The sequence below is a fragment of the Haemaphysalis longicornis genome, unplaced genomic scaffold (genome assembly GCF_048455015.1).
Source record: "Haemaphysalis longicornis isolate Haplotype H1 unplaced genomic scaffold, Haemaphysalis longicornis Haplotype H1 scaffold_3, whole genome shotgun sequence".
Classification (NCBI taxonomy): domain Eukaryota; kingdom Metazoa; phylum Arthropoda; class Arachnida; order Ixodida; family Ixodidae; genus Haemaphysalis; species Haemaphysalis longicornis.
In genome coordinates, this window is record NW_027526335.1 from 46,387,039 (window position 1) to 46,411,137 (window position 24,099).

Consider the following 24,099-nt stretch of genomic DNA (forward strand, 5'->3'; position numbering starts at 1 on the left):
GCCTGCGAGTAGAACGGCATCACCCGACGGCTTTTGCACTCACCCCGTCCGTTTATACATGGGTGCGTTGAGTCGAAAAAACCCGGTTTTCTCAACTAAACTCTCCCTCGTAGGGTCAATGTAAACGGGGCTTATGACGTGCTGCCTCTCAGTGCTGCGCTTAATAAAGCGAAGCTTCCTAGTCCTCCCTGATGGCATTAGATGTCGCTACATAGGGCACTGCAGAAAAGCCAACTTACACAATGGGTTTGCACAAAATCAGATCAAGCACCTCGAGGAAAAACGCGCCTCCCGTGGTCACAACCTAACCTGGGTCCCTGGCGTTAAAATGCCGACGTCTATCCGGTTTCGTTATTACAACAATACGAGGCAGTATGGAATTTGGACTTGGACTTAGGTTGCACGGGAGAAAGCTTCTCGTTTAAACCGTCTTTCTCGCAAGGCAGGTGCTTTGATTTTTTTTTACTGAATTCTTCCCTTCACACGTGCGCATGAGCACTTGGCTAGCCACCCGTGTGAAACCGTTCCTGCCGGTGTGCGCAGCACATCCCTGGTGTCGCTTTGGGCCGCTTGCCGAATTGCTTCTTTTCTTTTTTTAACGCATTCCCCTTGATGTGACTCCCGTCATATCCGTCACTCCAGGATACTAGCCGGGTGCTCCGTCGCCGCAACGGGATGTACCAGGCGCTTTACGGACTCCGATACGAGCTGAAGCACAGACGGCCGCATGAACGCGCCCTTCTCTATTTCGATGGTGCTGCCGTCTAAGAGAGGTGCAGCGAAATAGTGCATTACGATGCTAATGAGCGCCGACAGTTGGCGCCAGCTGAGCTCGTCGCCACGCAGCCGTCGGCGGTACACTCCACGGAGCAGGAACGCAGTGGTCGCACATTTGCTAAAGCGACGCGCCAGCCGGTTGTCGCTCGCCAAGCACACCCACAATACAGCCCACAAATCATGCTCTTTCGCTGCAGCGGATTCACCAAACGATTCGCCGGCAACCGGTTCGGTTTCGTTCGCGTGGCTTGCGAGCGCGTGTGGTTTCATTCAGGTTTACGCAGTGCTGCGGCGCGTGCAATCCAGTGTCTAATGTTGGTGCGTCTGCCGGGGTCATACTGACGAAATATAAATAGCGATGTGCAAGTTCATATCGATGCAGAATAGACATTAAACTGATCCTGTGAAGGCACATCTCACTTTTGCGTTTTACCGATTCTTATGAAAGAGGGATCAACCACATTTTTTTGTCTTTCGTCAGCTCCCCGCACTCGGAAGAACAGATTGGCCGCAAAAGCCCCAAGGGCAAGGCCACCACCGGGGACGTCCATAAAGCCTTCCCTGCGGTGGAGCAACCGACAAATGCTGTAGCACCGCAGCCCGGACAAAGCACTGAAGCAGCGCGGGCGTTGGGCCCACGCAAGTCGGTGGTGTCCACCGCTCTGAATAAAAAGCGGTACGTCTACTTGATACAAATACACTGCGAAACAAGCTATTAGCTATAAAGTCTAATTTAACTGCATTCTCAATCGTCTAAAATCTGGGATGAAATGTTTGGTCGTTTCATTTCTGTTCAGAGCAGTTTCGAGCTGGGTAGCCCAAAATTTTTGCCGCCAGAGAAAATTTATGGAAAAACAAAATAGGTAGTTGCTGTGGAGAAGTTTCGAGGAGTTTCAAATGACAAATAAGAGGGCTGTTAACTGATGTCAAACAATGCAAACCAAAGAGAGGGCATTTTAGCTGCTCGAAAAGTATTAATTCACAAACATATAGGTGGTATTCATTGAAAAGTTTAGCGGTCAATTTCTTCGCTTGGCAACACTGGAAATAGCCATGGATGGCCGAAGCGCCACGGATATGGGGCGGCTTGTGCCACTGCGGCCGCACGCCGAAGAAAAAAGAACACCGGCATGCGTCGTCTGCTCCGTTTCAAGCCGATTCTCAATGGTGGTGTCAACAGAGTTGTTATTAATCGCACTCACGCTGGAGTCGAGCCATCACTTTGCGTTCGACAGTCTAGAGCTTGGAATGTACAAACCAGATCATGCGCTTAGCACGGGCAAGTACCTCCATCCCGCGGAGCCCGACGTAACCAGTGACGGCGCACTCATATGCTTGCCTGCATGCGTGCCTCGCTATTGGCTACAGGCTTTAGTATACACAGAAGCAGAAATACTTTTCTACAAACCATACACGCTACTATGCTTTACAACTTTATTCATAGCTGGTTGTGAACAAGGTTTCTTTCCACCATATAAGCGCGGTAAACTTTCGATTGATTATTCCCAGCAATTAAAATGCAGTTTCAAACGTTCGAGCTACGGACAGACAGCGACATCCCCCAGAGTGCAGTGAGAAAGCATCGGAAACTGGACAGTGTGAAGTATCCAGCTCGACAGGGGTTCAACCGTGTTAATAGGGAGTTTTAGCTGACCGTCTTTCACGGTCCGCTCCGCGGCGATAGCAAGCGGGAGCGCCATTGCGCATGCGTGACGCGCTTGGCCGCGAACGGCATTGGCTCCGGTCGTGTTGACCGTGCCGCCGATTCCGGAGCGGACTGTCGAAAACGGTTAGCTAAAACTCTCTAATGATACCACAGCTCCGTTAGCTTTCAAAATCACTCGTGAGTTGCATGGTGCCGGTTTCAGGGGACACTAATTTGAAGCATCGGCGCATAGGTTTGCAACGCGCGGCGTTGCTCAAGCGTCTCCTCTGGATACAGGCGGCGTTGCCTCTGGATTCACAAATCGAGCACTGCACCAGAACTGAGGAGATAAGATAACCGTTTTTTCGTTGGGTGTCTTGAAAGAAGGCACAAAATACCCTCCGCTGTGGCGCTGGCCGTTCGAACTAACGCTAGGGTGCCTCGATGCCCGCACCGCCGCACAGGGTGAAGACACCCTTCGAACAGTCCCGTGCCGCCGCTATTGTGTCAAAGTACTCAACGCGTTCTTCTTTTCGTTAACCACAAGCCCCAGCAGCGCGAAACAGATAAGATGATTCAAACTTCTCCAGTAAACCGCGTTGCGGCGATAATTTTAGCGCGGTTTTGATATAGTGACTTGCTGCGGCGGCAGCGAGTGACCAACAAATGGTGGCGCCAGCGTATACGTGTCTCCACCCTGTACGGCGGACGCGTTAATCGAGGCACCCTAACTAACGCGGAAAAGGGGTGTGGGCCAGCGGTCCCCACGAATTATCCGATATACTACAGTCCTAATTTCGCGACCATCATTTTTTTTTTTGGCTCAGTGACCTCTAAAATTAGAGTATGTCGTAAGAGTCCGATTTAGGAAATGTTTGAACGGCAAGTGCTTTTGGGATTTATCGGTAAACACGTGCACTGCCTTTATATCGCTGATGCTGTTCTGTTTTCCTCCGCAGCTGCCTCCAAAATACACCCCACGTGTCCGTGTACTGTCCTAGCACCGAGCTGGAAGCGATCGACACGGTGCACGACACACTGTTTCGCAGCAGGACCACGGGGTGCGAACCGCGCGCTCCTGGATTCGCACAGAACCCTCCGGAAGGCGGCTTCACGCCTGAGCCACCCTCTTCGTCCGACGGCAGCCGCTGCAAGCCGCACAACCCTGACACGGCAAGCGGTACATGTCCCCGAGCACGGTGCTCTTGTCGACGTCACGACTCGCCCCGCGTCTTTCATTGGCAGAGACCGGCATCTGTTAGTGTTTTCGTTACAATTTAATCGAGGCAGTCAAGTCTGGTTACGGTCTGCGATAAGGGAGATAACCTATGGGAAATCCTTTTGTCATTTGAATGTCATACCGCTCCGCTTCTATAATACCTCTACGGTTATGACGGGGCTGTAAGTAAATATAAGCTTAAAACTGGCAGTAATGCGCATGCTCGGCATCTGCCTCATTTCAGAAATTAGGGGATGATTCCTCTTTGGATTGGTGAGAAAAAATTTGCAGTGGCTTAGCTCTGCTATTCCAGGATATACGTAGCGTGAGCTAAGGTTCAGCTGGTAATTCTTACGTTTCCTGCTTGTATAGGATTAGCTGGTTACCATGCTTACTGCTGCTAAAACGATTTTCAATCTAATCCAGTCCAGTCCGGCCCAGCAGAGTTTCTTAGTATACTAGAGAGGAAACTGCGCCTCGTAAGCCATGTCGTCGTGGGGGTTCATGGGAAGACCCCCTTTTTGTCTTGGGCTTGGCATGACAATTGGATAATTAAGCGGTTTTTGGGGATTTGCTTTCTTCACTATGCATTAGCATGTTTAAGAGCTACAAGGAAGCCGAAATCCTCCCGTTTCTGTGGTAGCCGTGTTCAGTGAAACAGCAGGCAATGCGTGATCGCACCTGACGTTGCTCATGCCGCAGTCGAAGGACGTATGACTGAGCGGGTAATATGCCGCCGCGAAATTTGTAGCCGACGAAAAGAAACAAAACGTATGTACTTCGACGAAGACAAGACACGGCAGATACGGGCGCTTGTATACGTCCTATCTTGTCATCGTCCACGAATGTTTAACGGCCCGTTTTCTTTTTTCTTGATAAACTAGCTGGCGGTCGGTGCACCGGTTCACCACGAAGGAAACGTTTTCATAGGCACGCTCAAAAAACTTTCGAAACTCTTCAAACAACTTATTATTAGAAATAATGGTAAAATTAATAAAATCCCAGTCGACTCTCTAATGAGTTACCCCCCAAATATTAACATTGTTCGTAACTACAACCTTGGCCTGCGGAATAGCGGGCAAAACCGTCCCGGCAAAAATACGCTTTGCTTCCTTTTTCCTTAGTTATAAAACAGCCTGTTTTTATTTTACGCTTGCATAATTGCACACTATTCTTCGCACTTTTGTGGCACTTTGTTTAAATTTGCGGTCACTAAAACGTTTCAATCCAAGCCAATGATGAAACTAAGGGGAACGCGATGTATCATCTTTCCTCCATGCGATGTATAATGGCGAGCCATGACGACACAGACGACCTTGATGTGAGCCGCATAGACGCTAGTGCCAGATTCCTCTCTAGTGTATACTGTAAGAAACTCTATGCGGCCCAGTCGCAGCGGCGGCAGCTCCGGCGCGCCAGATGTGCGCCGTGAGAAGGCACTGTTCCTCGCGCATGCGCAGCACGGCTCTCCAGGAGCCACGCGAGAATGCAACGACGGCCAGTGTAGCTCGCGCTACAAAACAATGTGATGACACACGCACGTACCTCGTATACATTCTTTCTGAATCCGGACCTCGGTTCCTAGCGCGAGGCGTCAATGCGTGCAGTGCCGATCCTCATTCTCACCCTGTGCTCACGTGACCCTTGTGCTTTCCTGCAGTGACAACCGGCGCCGCGAAATTTACGGCGCCCTTCGGCGAGCAGACATTGGAACGGGCCGGTGGTACCTTGCGAGACCAACGTTCGTCGTGGCACCAGGAGTTCATCGTGCCTTGCGCCACTACGGCGCTGGCGGCTGGGGTAATCCTGCTGCTCGTGCTACTCTCGCAAACACTCTGCACACCCGCCATCGCTGCGCCGAACATTGTCGAGAACGACGCCAGCCTCGTCTGCTCCAGCATCGCCTGCAGTGGAGTCGTCGGGCTGCTGGCGCAAACCACGGACAGCGACGTACAACCCTGCGACGACTTCTACCGATACGTTTGTGGCGGGTGGCCTGGCCGCGTTCCTGGCCGAACAAACGCTGACATCTCGGGCAGCTACGCACGGGCGAACCTACGCTCTTTCATTACGCGCGTGCACCGCAGCCTTCAGGGCGCTTCGCAGCGTCCGGGTCTCTGCGGCACCAGCGATTGCCGGATAGAACGTTTCTACGCGAGCTGCTTGCAGTTTGCGCACAACTCGACTCTGAGGCCGCAACGGCCATCCCTACGGGTGCTCTTGGAGCAGGCGGGGATCGACGGCTACGCTTGGGGAAGGGCCGACACTCTGCCTTCCCTGCTGGACAACGATATGAGGAGCTGCCTAGGCACGGGCCTCTGCTCGGTCCTGAGTGCGAGGCTCAGTGCCAGTGGGGACGTCTACATTGACCTAGGGGAATCCCTGCGCCTCGCCCTCGACGAAGCTGCCGGTGACCTCCAGCGTGTACGACGTTTGCTCAACGACACACTGGCAGAGGTTCACCCCCCTGCGAGCAAGGAGTCTTACGAAGCCATCCTGGCTGTGGATTCCCAGGTCGAGGACATCAGGAAGACTGCCGACCCCTTGGTCGATCGGTTCCGCGTCGTCAGTCTGGCGGACCTACCGCACCCTCTGCCTGAGTTGAGTGCGCTCTCTGAGGCGCTGAGAGACCGTCCACACGTGCGTGGCCGCTCGCCATCCCATGAGGCGCATAAAAACGGGCGCCCCCGCTTGCAGGCGCGCACGCTGGACAAGGTAGCCGCCGTCGTCAGCGTGCTCGCTTCTGTCGACGTGAGCATAGCTGGCCTCTACTTACTGCTCGTCACCTCGTCGCACTTGCTCAAGTACTCGTACATTCTGCGACAACCGAACGAAGACGATGACGTCTCAGCTGCTGTGCAGGTGAGTGCGTGATAGCTTTCCGTTTCGGTGGCTGAGCATGGCTGAAACAGGGCCCCCGGATCACAGCGGAGGCGGTAAACGTGCATGTGGCCGAGACGGTGCTCTCGGCAAGCGTTGCAAGCTCCACTGTATTTTTTCCTTGTTGCCGTCTGCTGCTTTAGTGCAAGCCCCAGCTGTAGCCGCTTACTCGACTCCTCGCGCATTTCTCGCGCTGCGAACTGCGTACGTCTTCAACGGAAAGATATATGTGTCGGGAAACTGGCAAGCTCCCCCGAAATGTCTGACAGGAAATAATAATATAATAATAATAATAATAATCAATCAATCAATCAATCAATCAATGTTTATTATAGTGCCCAGGAACAGCGGAGGCCTTCGTGCTGGAGCACTCAGAGGGGAAAATGCAGCACTGTAGTACATCAACAATTTGCTAATAAACACTCAGTGAGCAAAAAAAAAAAAGAGAAAAAAATACAGAAAGACTTACAAAAAACGGCAAAGAAGATTAGTAATAAAATAGTGCAATTCAACCGACTTTACACAATCAAGTCATGCTGGCGCACAGAAAAGGTATAAGACAGCAATGAAATGCATCAACAGCTGGCAAAAGAACAGTGAGCGAGCAAAAAATATGAAGAAGCTACAACTTCAAAGAAGAATAAAAATACCATATTGTAATTTTAGGCAACATTACACAATCAATAGAAACTGTAATGTCTGGTCAATTGCAAGAAGACATCTTACAATAAGCGTAACTATACGGAAGGGTGAGTGAAAAGAAGAAAGTTTTTACAAGATTCGGGAAGCGTACATTTTCAGTTTCAGATGGACGCATGAAGTGAATATGGCAACTTTTAATGATAAAAGTGGCAGAAAAAGAAAAATTCTACGATAATTACAGTCGCAGTATCAGCACAATACACGAATAACAGGAACAAGAACAAGCTCGGTGAAGTCAATGCACACGTCAGGACGATAAGTGAAGAAAAAGAGCACTGCCAAGATGAACCTAGTGTGTCAGAGCTGACAACCCGGCCAAAAACTCCCGAAGAGGACGCTGAAAGATATCGAGCTTCTCGGAGTGAACATTATGCAGATGCTACATCCCTTGAAGAGGAGAACGTGTGCTGAGAGCTCCAGCTGCTTTAAAAGGGTGGGCGAGCCTTGTAGCTTTTTGTGGAACGCGAAAACTGATTGATTCAAGTAGTTCCGGGCATAAAATAATACCATGAAGCAATTTGTACATGAAAAGAAGGTACATGAAAATAATAATAATAATAATAATAATAATAATAATAATAATCAATCAATCAATCAATCAACCTTTATTATAGTGCCCAGGAACAGCCGAAGCCTTGGTGCTGGCGCACTGAGAAAAAAAAAAGAAAAAATGCCGCATTGAAATACATCAGCGGCTGACACATATAAAACCAGGAAAAAATGTGGGTGAATGAAATACCACAGAGAAAAAATTAAAAGTGGCATCCAAACTACATTATACGAAGTTATTGTACATTGCACAAACACAGCGTACAATGACCATAGCAATCGGCTGAAGCATCAATTACACAAAAACGTATGAAACAAAGTACAGGAAATGTTTGTAACTATTCACATAAACTGATAAGTTATAGAAACATATTTGTTTCTATAACATTTGGTTCACCCGGGCCACTTAAACAGATGTATGAAGAGTTGACTACACAAGTATAGCATAGTACATACAACGATTACGCCCGCAGCACTAACATATATGAACATATGAACAACATATGAACAACATATGAACACTAACATATATGAACATATATGAACAACATATATGAACAAATGAGAACAGACTCTGTGAAAACAACATACACATGCGGAAAATAACTGAAGAACACGAGAACTGTCGAAATGAAGTTAGTGCGCCACGGCTAACAGCCCGGACAAAAACCCCCCAAGGGGACGGCAAAAAATATCAAGTTCCCCTGAGTGAAGGTTATATAGGCGTTGTAGTCTATCAAGAGGAGAACATCTGCTAAGTTGAGCAGCTGTGTGGAAAGGGTGGTTAAGCCTTGTTGCTTTTTTCGGAACACGAAACCCGATTGCTGCAAGCAGTTCCGGGCATGAAATTGTACCATGAAGCAGTTTATATAAGAAAACAAGATCTGAACGGGTTCGCCGGTAACTTAAAGAGACAGTTATCGGGAGAGGCTCAGAGGGAAAACGATGCATAAATATGGATAAAAATTTGGTTTGTACACGCTCTACACGTTGACAATTAGATGTGCAGGTTCCATTCCAAATGACAGAGGCATATTCAAGTTGAGGAATACAAAGTGCCATAAAAAGTTTTAGGAACGAATGAGGAGACTGGAAGTCTCTTGAAAACCTACACACAGCACCAAGCGAGCGGAGCGCCCGCCGAGTCAGTTGAGTGACATGAGGCGAGAAAGTTAAGGCGCTGTCGAAGAGCAGTCCGAGGTCTTTGATCTCGTCGACTCTAGACAGAAAACCGTCATCAATACTGTAGCGAAAGAAAATGGGGTTCGTTTTTCGGGTATAAGACATGACCTTTGTTTTCGCTGGGTTAAGATTTAGTCTGTTATCTGAGCACCAGTTAGCAAAGGAGAATATATCTTGCTGCAGGGCATCACAGTCTTCGATGGACTTTATACGTCTGAAAATTTTGATGTCGTCAGCATAGAGAAGAAAAGAAGACTTTCTAATTGCGACTGACACGTCATTCACAAAAATGGAGAACAAGAGAGGGCCCAACACGGAGCCTTGGGGCACACCGCTTGTTGATCTATACATAGAGGATGTCTGCCCATTAACACTAACAAAACTGAACCGATTGCTTAGATAGCTACCCAGCAACGCCACGAGTGGTGTATCAATGCCCGACTGCAAAAGCTTATCAAGTAACAACGCGTGGCAGACAACATCAAATGCAATTGCTCAGGTCACAGTAGACGACGTCCAACTGGCCTCGCTCAGAAAGTGCAGCGGAGGCCTGCTCCATGAAGCAGGCGAGATTAGTCGTTGTCGACCTTCCTGACATAAAACCATGCTGTTTACTTGTGAGAAACTGCTGTACAGAACTTGACAATACCTTGTGCATCGCTGTCTCAAAAAGCTTGGAGGCAGCACAAAGTAGAGAAACTGCCCTATAGTTTTTTGCATCAGATTTGGTGCCCGATTTGAAGATGGGGCGCACTCGAGAAATTTTCCACTGACGAGGAAATGTGTTTGTGTTTAGACAGTGATTGAATACCGCAGTTAAAACAGGAACAAAAATGCTACTGAATGTTTTTAAAATAGCGGGAGGTATTCCGTCAGGGCCACACGAAAGCGACGGTTTCATGCGCCTTAGACTCTGGAGCACCAACTGCTCGTCCAATTGTACTAAGCTAGGACCCTGTACATTATTTAACATTAGGTTTATTTCGCTGTCATCGCGCTGGCCATATGTAGTACTAAATTGCTGAGCAAAATGGTTTGCAACATCAAGAACTTCTTCCCCAGAGGAATCAACGAGACGGATTTGCTCATGAGAGTTATTTTTACGGGATCGAATATATTTCCAGAATGTTGCAGGCTGGGAATTAACGCTGCTCTCTACAGAATCGAGATAAGAGCGCTGGTCCCGCTCATAAAGACTTTTACACGTTTTACGGTAGGAGCGGAAGTCCTCTTTCCATTCATCAAGCCCGGTTTTCTTATATTTTCTGTGGCTGCGGTCTTTTGACTTAAGGGCGGTACGAAGTTCATTAGAGAACCAAAAGGGGTGTTTGGAACGGCATGGTTTACACTTGGGTATAAACTGATTCATGCCACTTTTGACTATTTCAGTGAACCGCTCGACCTGCGCTTCGCAATCTGGGAGTTCTTGAATTTGCAACCAATCGAACGAAGAAAAAAAGTTATACAAACCAATATAATCACCACGGGCATAACAGTAGGGAGCGAATTCATTATTCTTCAGTGTAGCACTGCAACGCTGAATCGAGACGTGAGCAGACACTAGAAAAGGAGGATGATGCTTGTCGGGCTTGACAAAAGAGATGTCAGACAACGATACACGCGCGCTTTGAATGTCTGAAAAGCAAAGATCCAAGATATGTTGAGAGCTGTTTTCGATATTATTAAGTTGCACCAAGGATGTGAAATCCACGAAGTCTAAAATCATGCTGGATTTTTGCTGTACGTAGTAATTGTAGTGTTGATGGGTAAGATGTTCCCATTGTACACCCGGTGTATTGAAGTCGCCCAGAATGATATGCTGGTGATTCGGGTGTGATGAGCAGACTTCTTCTACAGATGTAAGAAGCTTTTTAAACGACAATATAGGAACATCAGGTGGAATGTAAAACGCCCCTAATAAAAGCTTCTCACCGCCAGTCAGACGAATGTCCAGCCATACAGACTCGGTGTCACCTTCCAGTTCATGACGCCGCATTGATAGAAACGCGCTATCGACCGCAACTAACACCCCCCCTCCCTTTTGTTTCACCCCAGAAAAGTCCCTATCTTTACGGAAAACTTGGTAATTTTTTGGAAAATAATCGTGAGAGCTAATGTCATCAGAAAGCCAGGTTTCAGTAATAACAATAATCGGAAAATTTGAAGAAATCGCATTTGAAAAGAATTCAGTCGCTTTAGTGCGAAGGCCGCGCGCATTCTGATAATAGATTTCCACCTTTTCGCATCTTTTAGTCGTCATTTCGAACATCGGTGGGCCAGAACATGTCGGCATGCAGCTTGCCACGGAAGGGTTTGTAAAGACAGCCCTTGGGCCACAAGAAAGGATCACGGAGACGCTGGAAGGTGACCTCGTCGACAGTCACACAGAAAGAGGAGTACGAGGTATACTTAGTTTTAAGCCGCTGGCAAGCCAGGGGTACGACATCCACTGTTGACAGGTGCTCCGTCAGTTGCTCTGAGGTGGTGAAAGGGGACAGTTTTGATACAAAGATGCGCCGAGGGCGTTTCGAGCGCTCGACCACAGAGATGCGGCACGAATCAGACGCACCCACACACGCCGCACGTCCGCTCCCTTTGTTGTTCAGGGCCGAGGCGTCGCAAAGTTCCTCGGGAGACACAGCAGAGGTTGCCGGTGCTGAGGTCAGCTGCTCCGGCGTTGAAGGTGTTCCATCTGATTTCACCACAGCAGCGGCGAACGATGCATGCAGCCCAAGATGCGGGGTAGGTGTCGGCGGCGCCCCGTCAAGCTCAGGTGTCGGAGGGGAGGCAGGCGGCAGGTGGCCGGCGGGGGGAAGGTGGAGGGGACGACGATCGGGAGGGAAGGGCTCGGCTCGTGGTAGCCGGTCCCCTCGAAGTCTGCGAACTTCCGCCCGCAGCGAAGCAATTACGCCTGCCTGCTGGGCGAAAGCACGTGCGTTCTCCCTACACAGGCGGTCGTTGGCCTCTCTCAACTTGGCTACCTCGTCGGTCAAGAAAGATAGTCCCTCGAGGGCGTTGAAAAGCATTTCTCGGAGTTCGGCTGCGTCTCCGACAAGGTCGCCCGGTCGGGGAGCGCCGTCCTGGGAAATGCGCTGGCTCTCCGGCACGGACTCGTCGCTAGGACTAACCACAGCCTCCGTCGCCGAGGACGCGCAGAAGTTGCACAGAAAGGGCCGCTCACCCGTCTTCAAAGCTTGCAGCTCCGTGTCGGGCAGCTGAATACATTTCGAGTGCGCACGTTTTTTGCACGACGTGCAGCGAAAAAACTCCTGTCTGCCGTAAAAAACGGCGGAGCACAGCACACAGACATCTGCACTGGGCGCCATCTTGTGCAGATAATCCAGATAATAATAATAATAATAATAATAATAATAATAATAATAATAATAATAATAATAATAATAATAATAATAACGTCTTAGTGGATGGTTAGAGAACTCAGTGAAGCTTGCACTCACACGCAAGACTTGAATGGCGAAGCTATTGTGAGCATAGCAAGATTCCTTTATACGCGAGCACCGAAGGACACATCACCACGCATCTGCACAAGTTTGAAATTGTTTATTTACATGTTTCGTCGCTGCTTGCCCGCTAGGCGGCCGCAAGATGCACAAGCCCCCCGCATCGGCTCCGAGTTTCGCCCTCGCTTACGCTAAGTAATCGCTATCCACGCCATCGAGAGTGGTTCCACGGTAAGCGGCAAGTCACGCGGATCACCTGGACACCATCATCTCGGTCATCGAACCACCAGAAGGTTAGTTTGGAGTGCCCGAAGTCCACACCATGATGCCGGCTTCGCTAGGCGTGATCAGGCCTAGCACCCTCGCTCTCCTCATCGTCGCCGCCGCAGCTGCGCTCGTGCACCGGCCGCTCTGGCGCGTGCACGGCCACCGCTTAATATCCAGTCATGAAGAACACCGTGGAAGGGGAAGAAATAGACCCCGCCGAATTCGAACGACCAGGCTGGGCAACCATCAGACACCGCCAGCATGTCCTACGCTCGGCTGCTCAGGCAACGGCGGAGCAAGTAAGTCCTCTCCAACTCTACTCGAAGAAACAACCCCACCGCAAGCGTCCGGCTCAGCGGACACCGCCGGCGACGCCACTCCCGGCAACTGATATCAAAGTTGTCCTACATCCCCGAGGCGGCCTGGCCCTTGCGTGACTAGCCCAGACTACACTTGCCGACGCAATACACGTTCAAGCTCACGTTGCGCCGAATCGTGAAGACCAAGTTCGAGTGCAACAAACCGCTAAGTACATCGTCATTAGCACCCCGTCGGAGGAACGTGCCCACAAGTACCCAAGTATGACCTCCTTGATGGTCCGCGGGAAGCAATATGAGGTCTCTGCTTACGTAGCAGCTCCAGCCAACACCCGGTGTCATATTTAATACATCAGAAGACGACACGCCTGAGCAAGTGTTCGACAGCATATGTAGCTACAGTCCGGACTTTCACATTCTTGACGCTAAGCGGCTGAACTCGTCAAACATGGCCCAGATCCTTGATGGTCAGAAAGTCCCCTTTTGGATTCGGTATCGGTCTTCGCTCTACCGATGCAAGCCGTTTCGCCGCAAGACGGAAGCGTGTTATGCCTGCTGGTCCACGGGACACCGACAAGATGTGTGCCCCAATGCTCAAGTCACCCCCCGCTGCCCCCGTTACGGCGGCACTAACCCCGCCGAACCCCACGACTGCTCCCCACTATGTATAGTCTGTGAAGGCCCCCACATCACCGGATCGGCTGACTGCCCACGTCGACATCAACCACGACGGCGGGCACCTACATACGCCCAAATTGTCACAACGGGTGCCCCAGCCTTATCAAACCAAGGACAAACCGATAAACAGCAGTTTCCCCCACTGCTGAAAACCGGACCCGCCGGCCGCCAAGGTCTCCTCAAGGGATCCCCCCTCAAGCCACCAGCCGGCCAACCACAAGGACTCCATGCCAACCATAAGCATGCGCCTGCAGGTAAACAACAAGCCACCCCGGATCACCAGGTGAGCTGCACGGTAGCGCCTGTCCACTGCTCGTCAATCAATCCCCCACCGCCTCCCCTTAGCCCCTCACTGGATATCCTTCGGGAACTCAATGCTATCCGGGCTGAAATCTCCCTCCTCCGCCAAGAGAATCCGGCTCTGCGACAGGAAAACCAAGCTCTCAAGTCGCTAATATCCCCTAGGCAAGAGGACACCAATTCTCCCACCCCTTCTCCCCCTAAACGCAAGGCGGTTTCAGACGACTCGCCCTCCTCTGAATCGCCCCTTAAACCAGACGAAAAAGTCCAAAACCAAATTACTGAGGTTGAGGTATCCTGTAAGCAGGCGCTGACAGAGCAAAAAGCCGAATTCTCGAATATTCATCAAGTCCTGCAAGCCGGCATATCCAATGTCCATGCTAACGTAGAGGCCTTACGATTAGAATTGCGTAACAGCGTTCAAGAGCTCGTGAACAAAATTAATACCCTCTGCAATCTTAATCCGGCTCTCATCCTAAATTATGACATCTCCACGGAATAGGAAGGACCCGTGGCCCATTCGGGTCTGGCAGTGGAATTGCAGGGGGTATCGGCGAGAACGACAGGCCCTGCAACTTCTAACCCAGGCGACGGAAATTCCCCCTACGGTAATTGCGTTACAAGAAGTAGGCTCATTAGTTAAGCTCCCTGGCTATAAGGCATTTCAGGGTACGGCAACCTCACAAAAGCAGTACTAGTTCATCGCAATATTCCTGCTGAACGCACACAGTTTGATGGCATCGCTGTTCCTCATGATTTGGTGACTCTCTTTCCGAGCAAAAGAGACGCTGAGCGGCTGTACATCCTCAACGTGTACAGCAGTCTGAAGGAAACAGGGCATACATTTAATCTCCTCTTCTCTTTTGCTAAACAGACGGTAGGACCCCATGGGCTTAACATAGTAGGCGATTTTAATGCGTCACATACAGCCTGGGGATACCACCATTGTACCCGAAAGGGCAGACTTCTCTGGGATCAGATTCAAACACATCGGCTTACTACAGAATCAGACCCGTTGATTCCAACTATCACCCGATCTCACCCTCACTTATCACGTCAAACACGCATGTTGGGCATCCACTCCTGACACATTAGGAAGTGATCATTTCATCCTCCAAACGGACGTGACAGTAGCCAGTTTCGTGCGCCGCCGCCCTCGGCAAGTCTTCGATCGGGTCTCGCACGCCGCCATCATGCGCGGTCTAGTATCTATGGCCCCTGGGGAACGCACAACTACGTGCTTGCGTTCCTCACGGCGCGCACGCCGTTTCTCCAAGTAGGAGATCTCAAATAGAAAATTCTCACTCTTCCTTCCATTGGTACCCCGCAAGGGGCTGTATTATCACCCCTACTCTTTAATTCGGCCATTCTTAATATTCCCAAACGCCTAGAAGTAATACCCCACATTTAATACAGCCTCTATGCGGACGATATAACGCTATGGGTAACAGGCGGTCATCATCATCATCATCATCATCACCAGACTATCTACGCCCACTGCAGGGCAAAGGCCTCTCCCTTTATTCTCCAATTACCTCGGTCCTGTGCCAACTGTGACCAATTTATCCCCGCAAACTTCTTGATCTCATCTGCCCATCTAACTTTCTGCCGCCCCCTGCAACGCTTGCCTTCTCTAGGGATCCACTCTGTTACCCTTAATGACCAGCGGTTATCTTGCCTTCGCATTACATGCCCTGCCCACGTCCATTTCTTCTTCTTAATTTCTACTAATATGTCTTTAACACCAGTTTGCTCTCTGACCCACTCCACTCTCTTCTTGTCCCTTAAAGTTACACCTATCATTTTCCGCTCCATTGCCCGCTGAGTCGTTCTCAATTTAAGTTGAACCCTCTTAGTGAGCGTCCAAGTTTCTGCCCCGTAGGTGAGTACCGGTAAGATGACGCTGTGATACACTTTCTTCTTCAGCGACAGTGGTAGGCCGCTATTCATTATCTGAGAATGTCTGCCATATGCACCCCACCCCATTCTGATCCTTCTAATTATCTCTGCCTCGTGGTTGGGATCTGGGGTCACAACTTGGCCTAAGTAGATATATTCGCTTACCACTTCCACTTCCTCGCCACCTATCTCAAACTGCTGTGCTGTCCCGAGGTTATTGATCATTACTTTAGTTTTCTGCATATTAATTTTCAGGCCCACGGTTCTACTCTGTTCGCCCAGTGCGGAAAGCATGCTTTGCAATTCGTTCCCTGAGTTACTTAGCAAGGCAACGTCATCAGCAAATCTGAGGTTGCTGAGGTATTCTCCATTAACCCTTACTCCCACCTGTTCCCAATCCAACGTTCTGAATACTTCTTGTAAGCATGCTGTGAATAACATTGGAGAGATTGTGTCTCCTTGTCTGACACCCTTTCTTATAGGTATTTTACTGCTCTCCCTATGGAGGATGATGGTAGCTGTAGACCCACTGTAGATATCCTCTAGTATTCTTACATAATGCTCATCTACCCCCTGGTTCCGTAGATGAGCGGTAGTGACGCACAGCAGGCGGTAGTGACGCACAAATCGAGGACACCTTGCAGCAAGGGGCCCAAGCAGTTGCCGAAGAAGCTTTGCTGGCAGGCCTTGCGTGCTCACCCGCCAAATCCGAACTGCTCCTTCTACCATCTAAATTCGGATCGCGAAGCCCCACAAACATCGTAGTTTTCATTCATGACCACCTGACCCAAGAGGTGCCTGCCCTTAAAGTGCTAGGGCTGGTAATACAACGCAAATGAGGCAACACGCAATACATCTCAAAATTAAGCTCCCATGTAAATCAAACGACTGGACTCCTTAAACAAATTTCCGGTCGAAATCATGGGCTCAAAGAACAAGAGAGGCTACGGCTCGTACAGGCGTTTGTCATCAGCCGGATTACTTATTCCCTCCCCTACCTTCGAGTCACCAATGCGGATCTGGCGAACGTTAATAATCTAATTAGAAAGGCATACAGGGCAGCACTGCAAATTACCCAGAATGCACTCACTGCCAGACTTGAACGCCTAGGCCTCCACAATACGGCTCAGGAGCTGATTGAAGCCCATCACATCAACCAACTCCGCCGACTTTTCACTCCCTCACTGGTGAGCACATTCTAAAACGTTTGGGTATCCGCGCACCAGAGATCTCCGACCCGAAGGTCCCCATCCCAAGAACCACCCAGGCCTGTCTCCGCGTTCGTCCCCTCCCATGGAACATGCACCCCGAGTACCATAGGGCTCGCAGGGAGGAGCGAGCGCGAGCACTGGCGAAGAAATTGCCCATCCGACCAGACATCATGTATGTCGACGCGGCAGAATACCGCCATCACGAAGTCTATGCCACCGCAGCCATCAACAGCCCGGATAGCCCCCCTGCTACCTCTCTTACCGTGCGTACCACCTCCCCAGCGGCGGCGGAGGAGGCTGCAATAGCACTTGTGTTAACGACCCGGCCTACTCCGAAAATTATAATCACAGATTCGAAAACGGCCGTTCAAAATTTCGCCCGTGGGTCAATTTTCCTCGTGGCATCCAAAATCCTATTCAAAAATCCCCCGACCTCCTCGGTCGAAATGATTTGGACCCCAGCGCACACTGGTCTGGGAGGGAACGAGGCGGCCCACAATGTGGCACGAGGGCTCACTACCCGTGCCGGGGCTAGCCTCACCCCCTACCATGGTGCCCGATCCGCGAGGGACCGACTTATCACCTATCGCGACATCGTTGTGCATTACGGCCTCACCCGCCGCCATTATCCCCCCGCTCATCCAGGGCTCACCAACTATCAGGAACGCCTCTGGCGACTTTGCAAACGAATACCCTCTCTTGTCGGGCAGTACTCCATCGCATCTACCCCGCACATTATCCCTCACCAAACTGCCTCCTCTGTGGCGCCCCCGCCACACTTGTCCACTCCATGTGGGCATGCCCCCAAGACCCCTTCCAGTATGTAAATAGTGATGAGCAGTGGAAGCGTGCGCTGGGCAGCTCGGACCTGGACGTGCAAACACTCCTGGTCACAAGAGCTGCCACCGTCACCGGTAGACTTCAACCGGGGGCCACCACGCATTGCTAAACCACAAGACTCAATAAAAGTGTTTCTCTCTCTCTCGTCGCTGCTTTGCACTGTGCTATTTGTAGTCATCGTCATATGCATCGATATCGTCGGGTTCATGCCAAGCATTACATGCCTGGTAGCGTTTGATGACAGCGCTGGAGGTGTGTTCTTTTTTTTTTTTTTTTTTGCTAAATCCACAGGGTGAGCCAGCAACTCAGTGGTCACCGCGAGGCACGCGCTCGCGAGCTCTCCGCATTTTCTTGCTTTTAGTGCTTTTGCCAGTTTTTTATAAAGCTACTGCGCGTGCCTCGTGTGCCTCGTGAGCGCGTACTCGCGAGTGCGAGGCACGCGCTCACGAGCGCTTGGCATTTTCTTGGTATTTTTGTGCAACACTGAAACCCACAAAAAGCTCGCAAAACCCGAAGCTCGCAAAAACCCACAGGCTTGTGTGCGTATAGCTGGTGAGCCTCAGAACTGAACATAGGCGAATCAGATGCCCTAGCACCATTGTAAGAAAAAAGACACGGACAAACAAGTCAAGCTTCAGAATGAATATAAAAAGTATAAGTGTGTTAAATACCATATTCACATAAACATAATGAATTGTATAACCTCAATACACACGCGCCCACGCGCACACGCGCTCGCAAGGTGCGTGCACACGCACACACACGCTCACACGCTCACGTACGCACGCGCGCATATAGAAAAATTTGGTTGCAGAACAGCGAGATTCACAGCGAGAATGTTAACAAAATCGCTGGTAAGTGGTCCCTGCTTTTCCCGTGGATAACATAAGCGTACGTGCAAGAACTAGCTTCGTGGTAGAGCCTCCTCTTGCCGCACGTCAGTCGCAGCGCCACTCTTGGGGCTCCATCAGGACAGTGACCAGCCTCCGCCTGATCGTGGCTATCGCAAGCATATAAGCGCGATGGCGACCATGTGAGCGGAGCCGTCGACGTGGTAACGATGAGTGCCTCAGCTTTGATAAGGGTCCTCTCGAAATTTTTGAGTTAGTTGGGGAGGAGGAATATACGATGCCGATTTACTATCGGCAGACTGAGGGGAAGTGGGGGATTATATTACAGGCGAGTCTTTCTTGGGCTACTTGAACGCAGAAATTTTTGTCTGTCTGTCTGTCCACCCGTCTCACATTCTCTCAATTCAGCCACCGGACAAAGTTAAAGCAGTCCTCGAACACGAATTTTATGTTGCTCAAACCATTTCCAGACGTCTAGATCTGGTGGCTGCGTTCATATTTGGGAACATTGTTGAGCAAAAACAAAGCATTGCGCATATCTGAGCCACAAGAGCAATACATAAGTGATATTGGCTGAGTTTCTTCATTAAACCGCACATGTAGACTTCATTTTAAAGCGCTGCGATGGCGAACGAAATATTAGCCACTGTAGAAATGCGAAACGCGGAGCCATGGAGAAAAGGAAAGCCCTCCTCTGCGGACACGGTGCCGCACCTCGCAGTGGCCCTGGGTAGCAAAGTCTTGCGTTTCTCAGGGGCAGTGCCTGATGGCGCCACCGTTTCGCTTCGGTGGTGCTCTGGAAAGAACGGCGCCAAATCATGCGGTTTTCCACCCTTCAGTGACCATAGCAGTACTCATGAAGCGCCAACTGTAAACGCGAAGACATGTCCAGAAAACGCAAGGAAGAGATGCGGTGACATATACAGCAGTGGTGGCTGAAGACTATCGTCTTTCGACGACATTTGCAGCGTCGCAGGCAGATACGCGGCCAGTTTCGTTTGTGTCGCAAGCCACACGCTGGGGTTATGCGCCTCTGTTTTCTGCCCTCCCCACGAGGATGTAGAAATTTACAATGCTCCCGAAGGAAAGCGGGTATGAGCAAACAACGGAAGGTTAGAGGGAGTACGTGGCACGGACTCTTGAAGTTGTTTCTCGTTCATTCCTTCTCTGCACCCTTTCATTTATTGCTTCTCTATTGTGTCTCACCTTTTCTCCATGCTCTTCCGGTCCACTTTGTTGGGGGTCTGAACCTCCTTGAATGCAGTGTTGCATAGGGCCGTGTTATTACACGCTTACTTGCAGGTCTGCTTGCGAGCGACCGCCACCCACTTCGCACAGCAGTTTCCGTCCTGGCTGGCCCGCATGACGGAGGCGCCCGACGCACGACCATACCTGCACACCATGGTCTCAGACCTCAACACGTGGGCGGCGAGCACCCCTTTCGTCGCCGCTGCTTTCACACTCAGCGGCTCCGAAATTGGCGGCATCCAAGTGAGGACAATATGTAAGCATATATGCTCATTACCCCGTGGTCTCGACTTTCCGGCACCCCAGAGAAAAGCAAGGCGGAAAAACGATACAATCACGGGGATTCTTGGGAATCTGTTCTATTGAACCATGGTTTTTCATTTGCGCGGGAACGAGAAAGGTGCTCTGTTTTTTTTTTAGTTTATTTTCTTCGGGCTATCTGAAATCCTACCGCAAGGGTCTGGGGGTGCTGAAAAGTGGTCCCTTAAGGCAAGCTGCTACTAGCCGCCCCAACTTCATCACGGTACCTCTTTGGGCTCAGTCCTCTAGAACGAGGCCGTCACTCTGAAGCGACGCGGCATTGACGTGCAACTGCATGTACTGATCGGTTCGGGAGTCCTTCGGGTGGCCAGTGTAGAAAGCACACGGCGCGTCCCCGTGTACTCCAGCTGCTCCATGGCCCAAAACGACACACAAAACGACGCTTACCGGGCCATCGTTTCAGAGAATTGTGTTGTTGTTCTCCGTACTTCAAACTTGCCACTTGAAATAATACTTGCCCTCGTTCTCTGTTGTGCACTTTGTTTTCCGCACCGTGAACCCGCCTCGCTCGCAGCCACTGATGTGCCACAAGCGCGAGAGGAGGTGCCCGCCCTGGACGACGAAGACTTCCTGCCCTCCGTCATCCAGCGGAGCAAGGCGTTGCTCCCCGAGGACTGGCCCTCGGTCCAGAGGAGGCTGCAGCAGCAGCTGCGTGGTGGTACTGCCGAGGACGACGGCGTCGTTACCGTGCCCTCGTTGTACCTCACGGCAGACCTGCTACACCACGAGGCCTCGGAGGAGACCCTCGACTACTCGACCGTAGGAGTACGCCTGCTCGCTGATTGGGCCACTATGGTTGCGGCAGGTGAGGTCAGGTAAGCGGTGGTTTCGGACAAGCTAGCGCTACTTGTTTTGTAATTATCCGGAAGCCAAGAGCACTGGACTGGGACGCCCTCCATCGGGCAGGTGCCCTAACAGCAGCTCCTGTTGTTCGTTAGAGATTTTGTCCTTTCACTACTTCCGTAATTAAGGGTGATAGCAAACAAATAATATCATACATTGTGCTCTCTTCGTGCGTTCCTGAGCGTTTATGACTGCTGGCGAGCTTTGTATGCTACTTTTTTATAACACTGGTCTTAAAACCATGTTTTCATGATAAAACAGATATGAAGACATATGTTTTTAAAAGACGAAGCTTTCCATATATGGTTTAACGTTTCTAGGTACGATGAAGTTAGCAGGCGGATTTTTTAAATCCCCCTAACTTTGCTGTACAAACGGTGCCAGGTGGGACGTTGAGTTGCTTTCTCGGTGCAAGTCCCTTGTTAAAGATTAAAAGAGCGATAATGGAAGAGTTTGGCTCACGCTTCAGAAGTTCTTAAGCCGCCCATACAAATTCAGCCCACCCTACGATTACCCAGGAGGGGCCATGTGAACGTCACCAGCGTCAGTGCCTACAGCAAGTGCGTCGAGGAACATGCCACCAGCGCCCTGGGGGGCAGTTGGAGCAAAGGGGCGCTGCGTTTCGTGCCCTTCCTTCCCTGGGCGCTGGACGTGGCCCTCATGGCTGCCACGCGCGGCGGCACGAGGCACGGCGATGCAGAGAGCGGCGTCAGCGTTCAGCGCGCCCTGAAGCGCGTATTCTTCCGCCGCTTTTGCCTCACCACATGTGGCGACCCCGAAGCGGCCGCCACCTGCCGATACACCGTGCTCCACTCGCACCACTTCGCCCACGCGTTCGGCTGCACCAGGCCGCCGCTGCACGTGCCGTGCTGAACCCGTTTTGTTAACTTATATTGTTATGTACCGCGCCCTGCAAAGACTTAACAGTCGAATAGTTGGTATAAGCGAAATGACATGTTGATATAAACAAGAGAGATATCCTGCTGCGTTCTCCATAAACTCACAAGGCTCCATGGGCAAAGTCATGTCCAGTTTGCTATGAGTGCTGTAGCTCTATATTGTTTAAAGCAGGAGCTGTTGAAAGTATTGGGATCATCATTCCCGTTGTATAAATGTATAATACCCGAAAATAGCTTGTGAAAGTGGAAGTTCTGTTCCTACATAAATTACAAGTTGTTTCTCGACTGATAAAATTTATAATGCGGCCAATATTTTAGGAACCGATCTGAATCCTTGCTTGTATCTGTACCGAGAAAAAAATTCTTCCGAAAATAGAAGAAAACCCCACGGGAAGGGCTGCTGTCACGCAATTTTTACCCACAAAAAGCCTTTGTGGTTCTTGTGTTCTATTGTTTTTTTTCTCGAAAAATGTACTTTGGTGTTACGATAAATGTTACATAGAAGAAAAAGGTTATGTTACAGCTCAAGCGGTAGCATTTACTTTCTTGGCCATCCCATGCGTCGGAAAGTCGATGGTTGTAGGTGTGCGCCAGACTCGTTAAGTCGTCATCATCGTCGGCGTCGCTTATCTGCATTGCCGCCGCTTCCTGTTGCTCTGCCCAAACACAAAACTACTTAGACCACACTACTCTAGGGAGTGGCTGACTAACGCAAATCAGTTTGTGGGGCAGGAGAGCATGGCGGGCTTCTTCACGAAGGCCACCAGAAGCAGCCTCGAATGAGGCGGTTTTTATATATTATAAAACCAGCCACTCCTTTTCTCCTTCACTTTCTAATCGAACTCTTTTACTCTCTCTCTCTCTCTCTCTGAGAGAGAGAGCCTTGAAGGAGCCATTTAACTCAACGTTTGGGGAGGAGGAAGACGAGGAGAGATGACCGAACCATTTATGGCTTTGCCGCCATATATGGCAAAGGTCAGCCATATATGAACATCGCACATATAATTTATATATGGGCCATATATGGCATTTTCGTAAGAAAAAAACGTTGATTGGAGCGGAAAATTCCGTCTTTGCTATGTCGCTCCCTAGGGAGTAATACTGAGAGCACCAGCCACAAACGACACGGCGAGATGGAAGCCGGTTTTATTCAATTCAGCAAATCCCGATGATGATAAATGGTTCCTTGATTGTTGGTGATGATGATGATGACGTATCATTTCTTCCCCCTTTCATAGGTAAAAAGCCGCAGCGGTCGGTGGGCCATCGGAGACTTGTAGATTTTCTTAGTTGGAGGGTAAGTTCCCGTCTCGGCTGCTTGCATGCTATCGTGCAATGTCGTAGTACAAGGATATGAGTTCGAAGCATCCTGCGATGAGGTTGGGGTACTCTCGTCGGGTTTCCCGCTTGTTAACGCCTCCAGAGCGACAGTCTTTTGATGTCGTAGTACAAGGATATGAGTTCGAAGCATCCTGCGATGAGGTTGGGGTACTCTCGGCGGGTTTCCCGCTTGTTAACGCCTCCAGAGCGACAGTCTTTTGATGTCGTAGTACAAGGATATGAGTTCGAAGCATCCTGCGATGAGGTTGGGGTACTCTCGTCGGGTTTCCCGCTTGTTAACGCCTCCAGAGCGACAGTCGTTTGCTTCAGCCCGACTTCTGAACTGGGCCGAATGCCGTCACTGAAGTCCCTGTTCCGAGTCAACAGTATCCGGGAGCCCTGGTGACTGTGCTGAACTCCGAGAATCCTCCGACGACCCGATCCGAAACTGCGCATCCAGAAGGGCTCACCGGCATTAAATTTAGTCCTCTCTCTCGGTTGGATTTCTGCCGTGCCCTTGTCCGGCATGATGCAGCCCATCTTGGTTCTTATCTGGTATCCCAGTAAGAGCTCCGCAGGTGACTTCCCGTCCTTGGCAGGCGTTCAGCGATATCGGAACAGAAACCGAAATATTCGTGTTTTCAGGTCCATTCCAGGGTATTGGGGCGACGCTCGTAAGGGCTGGGGCTG

At 50.4% G+C, this 24,099-nt stretch overlaps 1 protein-coding gene across 2 annotated transcripts; it reads left to right on the forward strand.

Moving 5' to 3' along the window:
* The first annotated feature begins 2,835 nt into the window (after positions 1–2,835).
* LOC144174401 (uncharacterized) lies at positions 2,836–22,818 on the forward strand. 2 transcript variants are annotated; one of them, XM_077703085.1, is made up of 6 exons: positions 2,836–3,304; positions 3,382–3,602; positions 5,302–6,503; positions 20,120–20,282; positions 20,862–21,162; positions 21,709–22,818. In XM_077703085.1, the coding sequence occupies exons 1-6, from the start codon at positions 3,294–3,296 to the stop codon at positions 22,061–22,063; spliced, it is 2,253 nt and encodes a 750-aa protein (XP_077559211.1). In that variant the 5' UTR covers positions 2,836–3,293; the 3' UTR covers positions 22,064–22,818. The 2 variants fall into 2 exon arrangements, with proteins under 2 accessions (XP_077559211.1, XP_077559210.1); XM_077703084.1 differs by having other exon boundaries at positions 20,081–20,282; positions 21,709–22,816.
* The last annotated feature ends 1,281 nt before the right edge of the window (positions 22,819–24,099 follow it).

Coding starts and splice junctions, on each gene's coding strand:
- LOC144174401 (XM_077703084.1), top strand. Junction 20,283..20,861: donor CATCCAAGTGAGGACAATAT/GTAAGCATATAT, acceptor CCTCGCTCGCAG/CCACTGATGTGCCACAAGCG. Junction 21,163..21,708: donor GTTGCGGCAGGTGAGGTCAG/GTAAGCGGTGGT, acceptor ACGATTACCCAG/GAGGGGCCATGTGAACGTCA.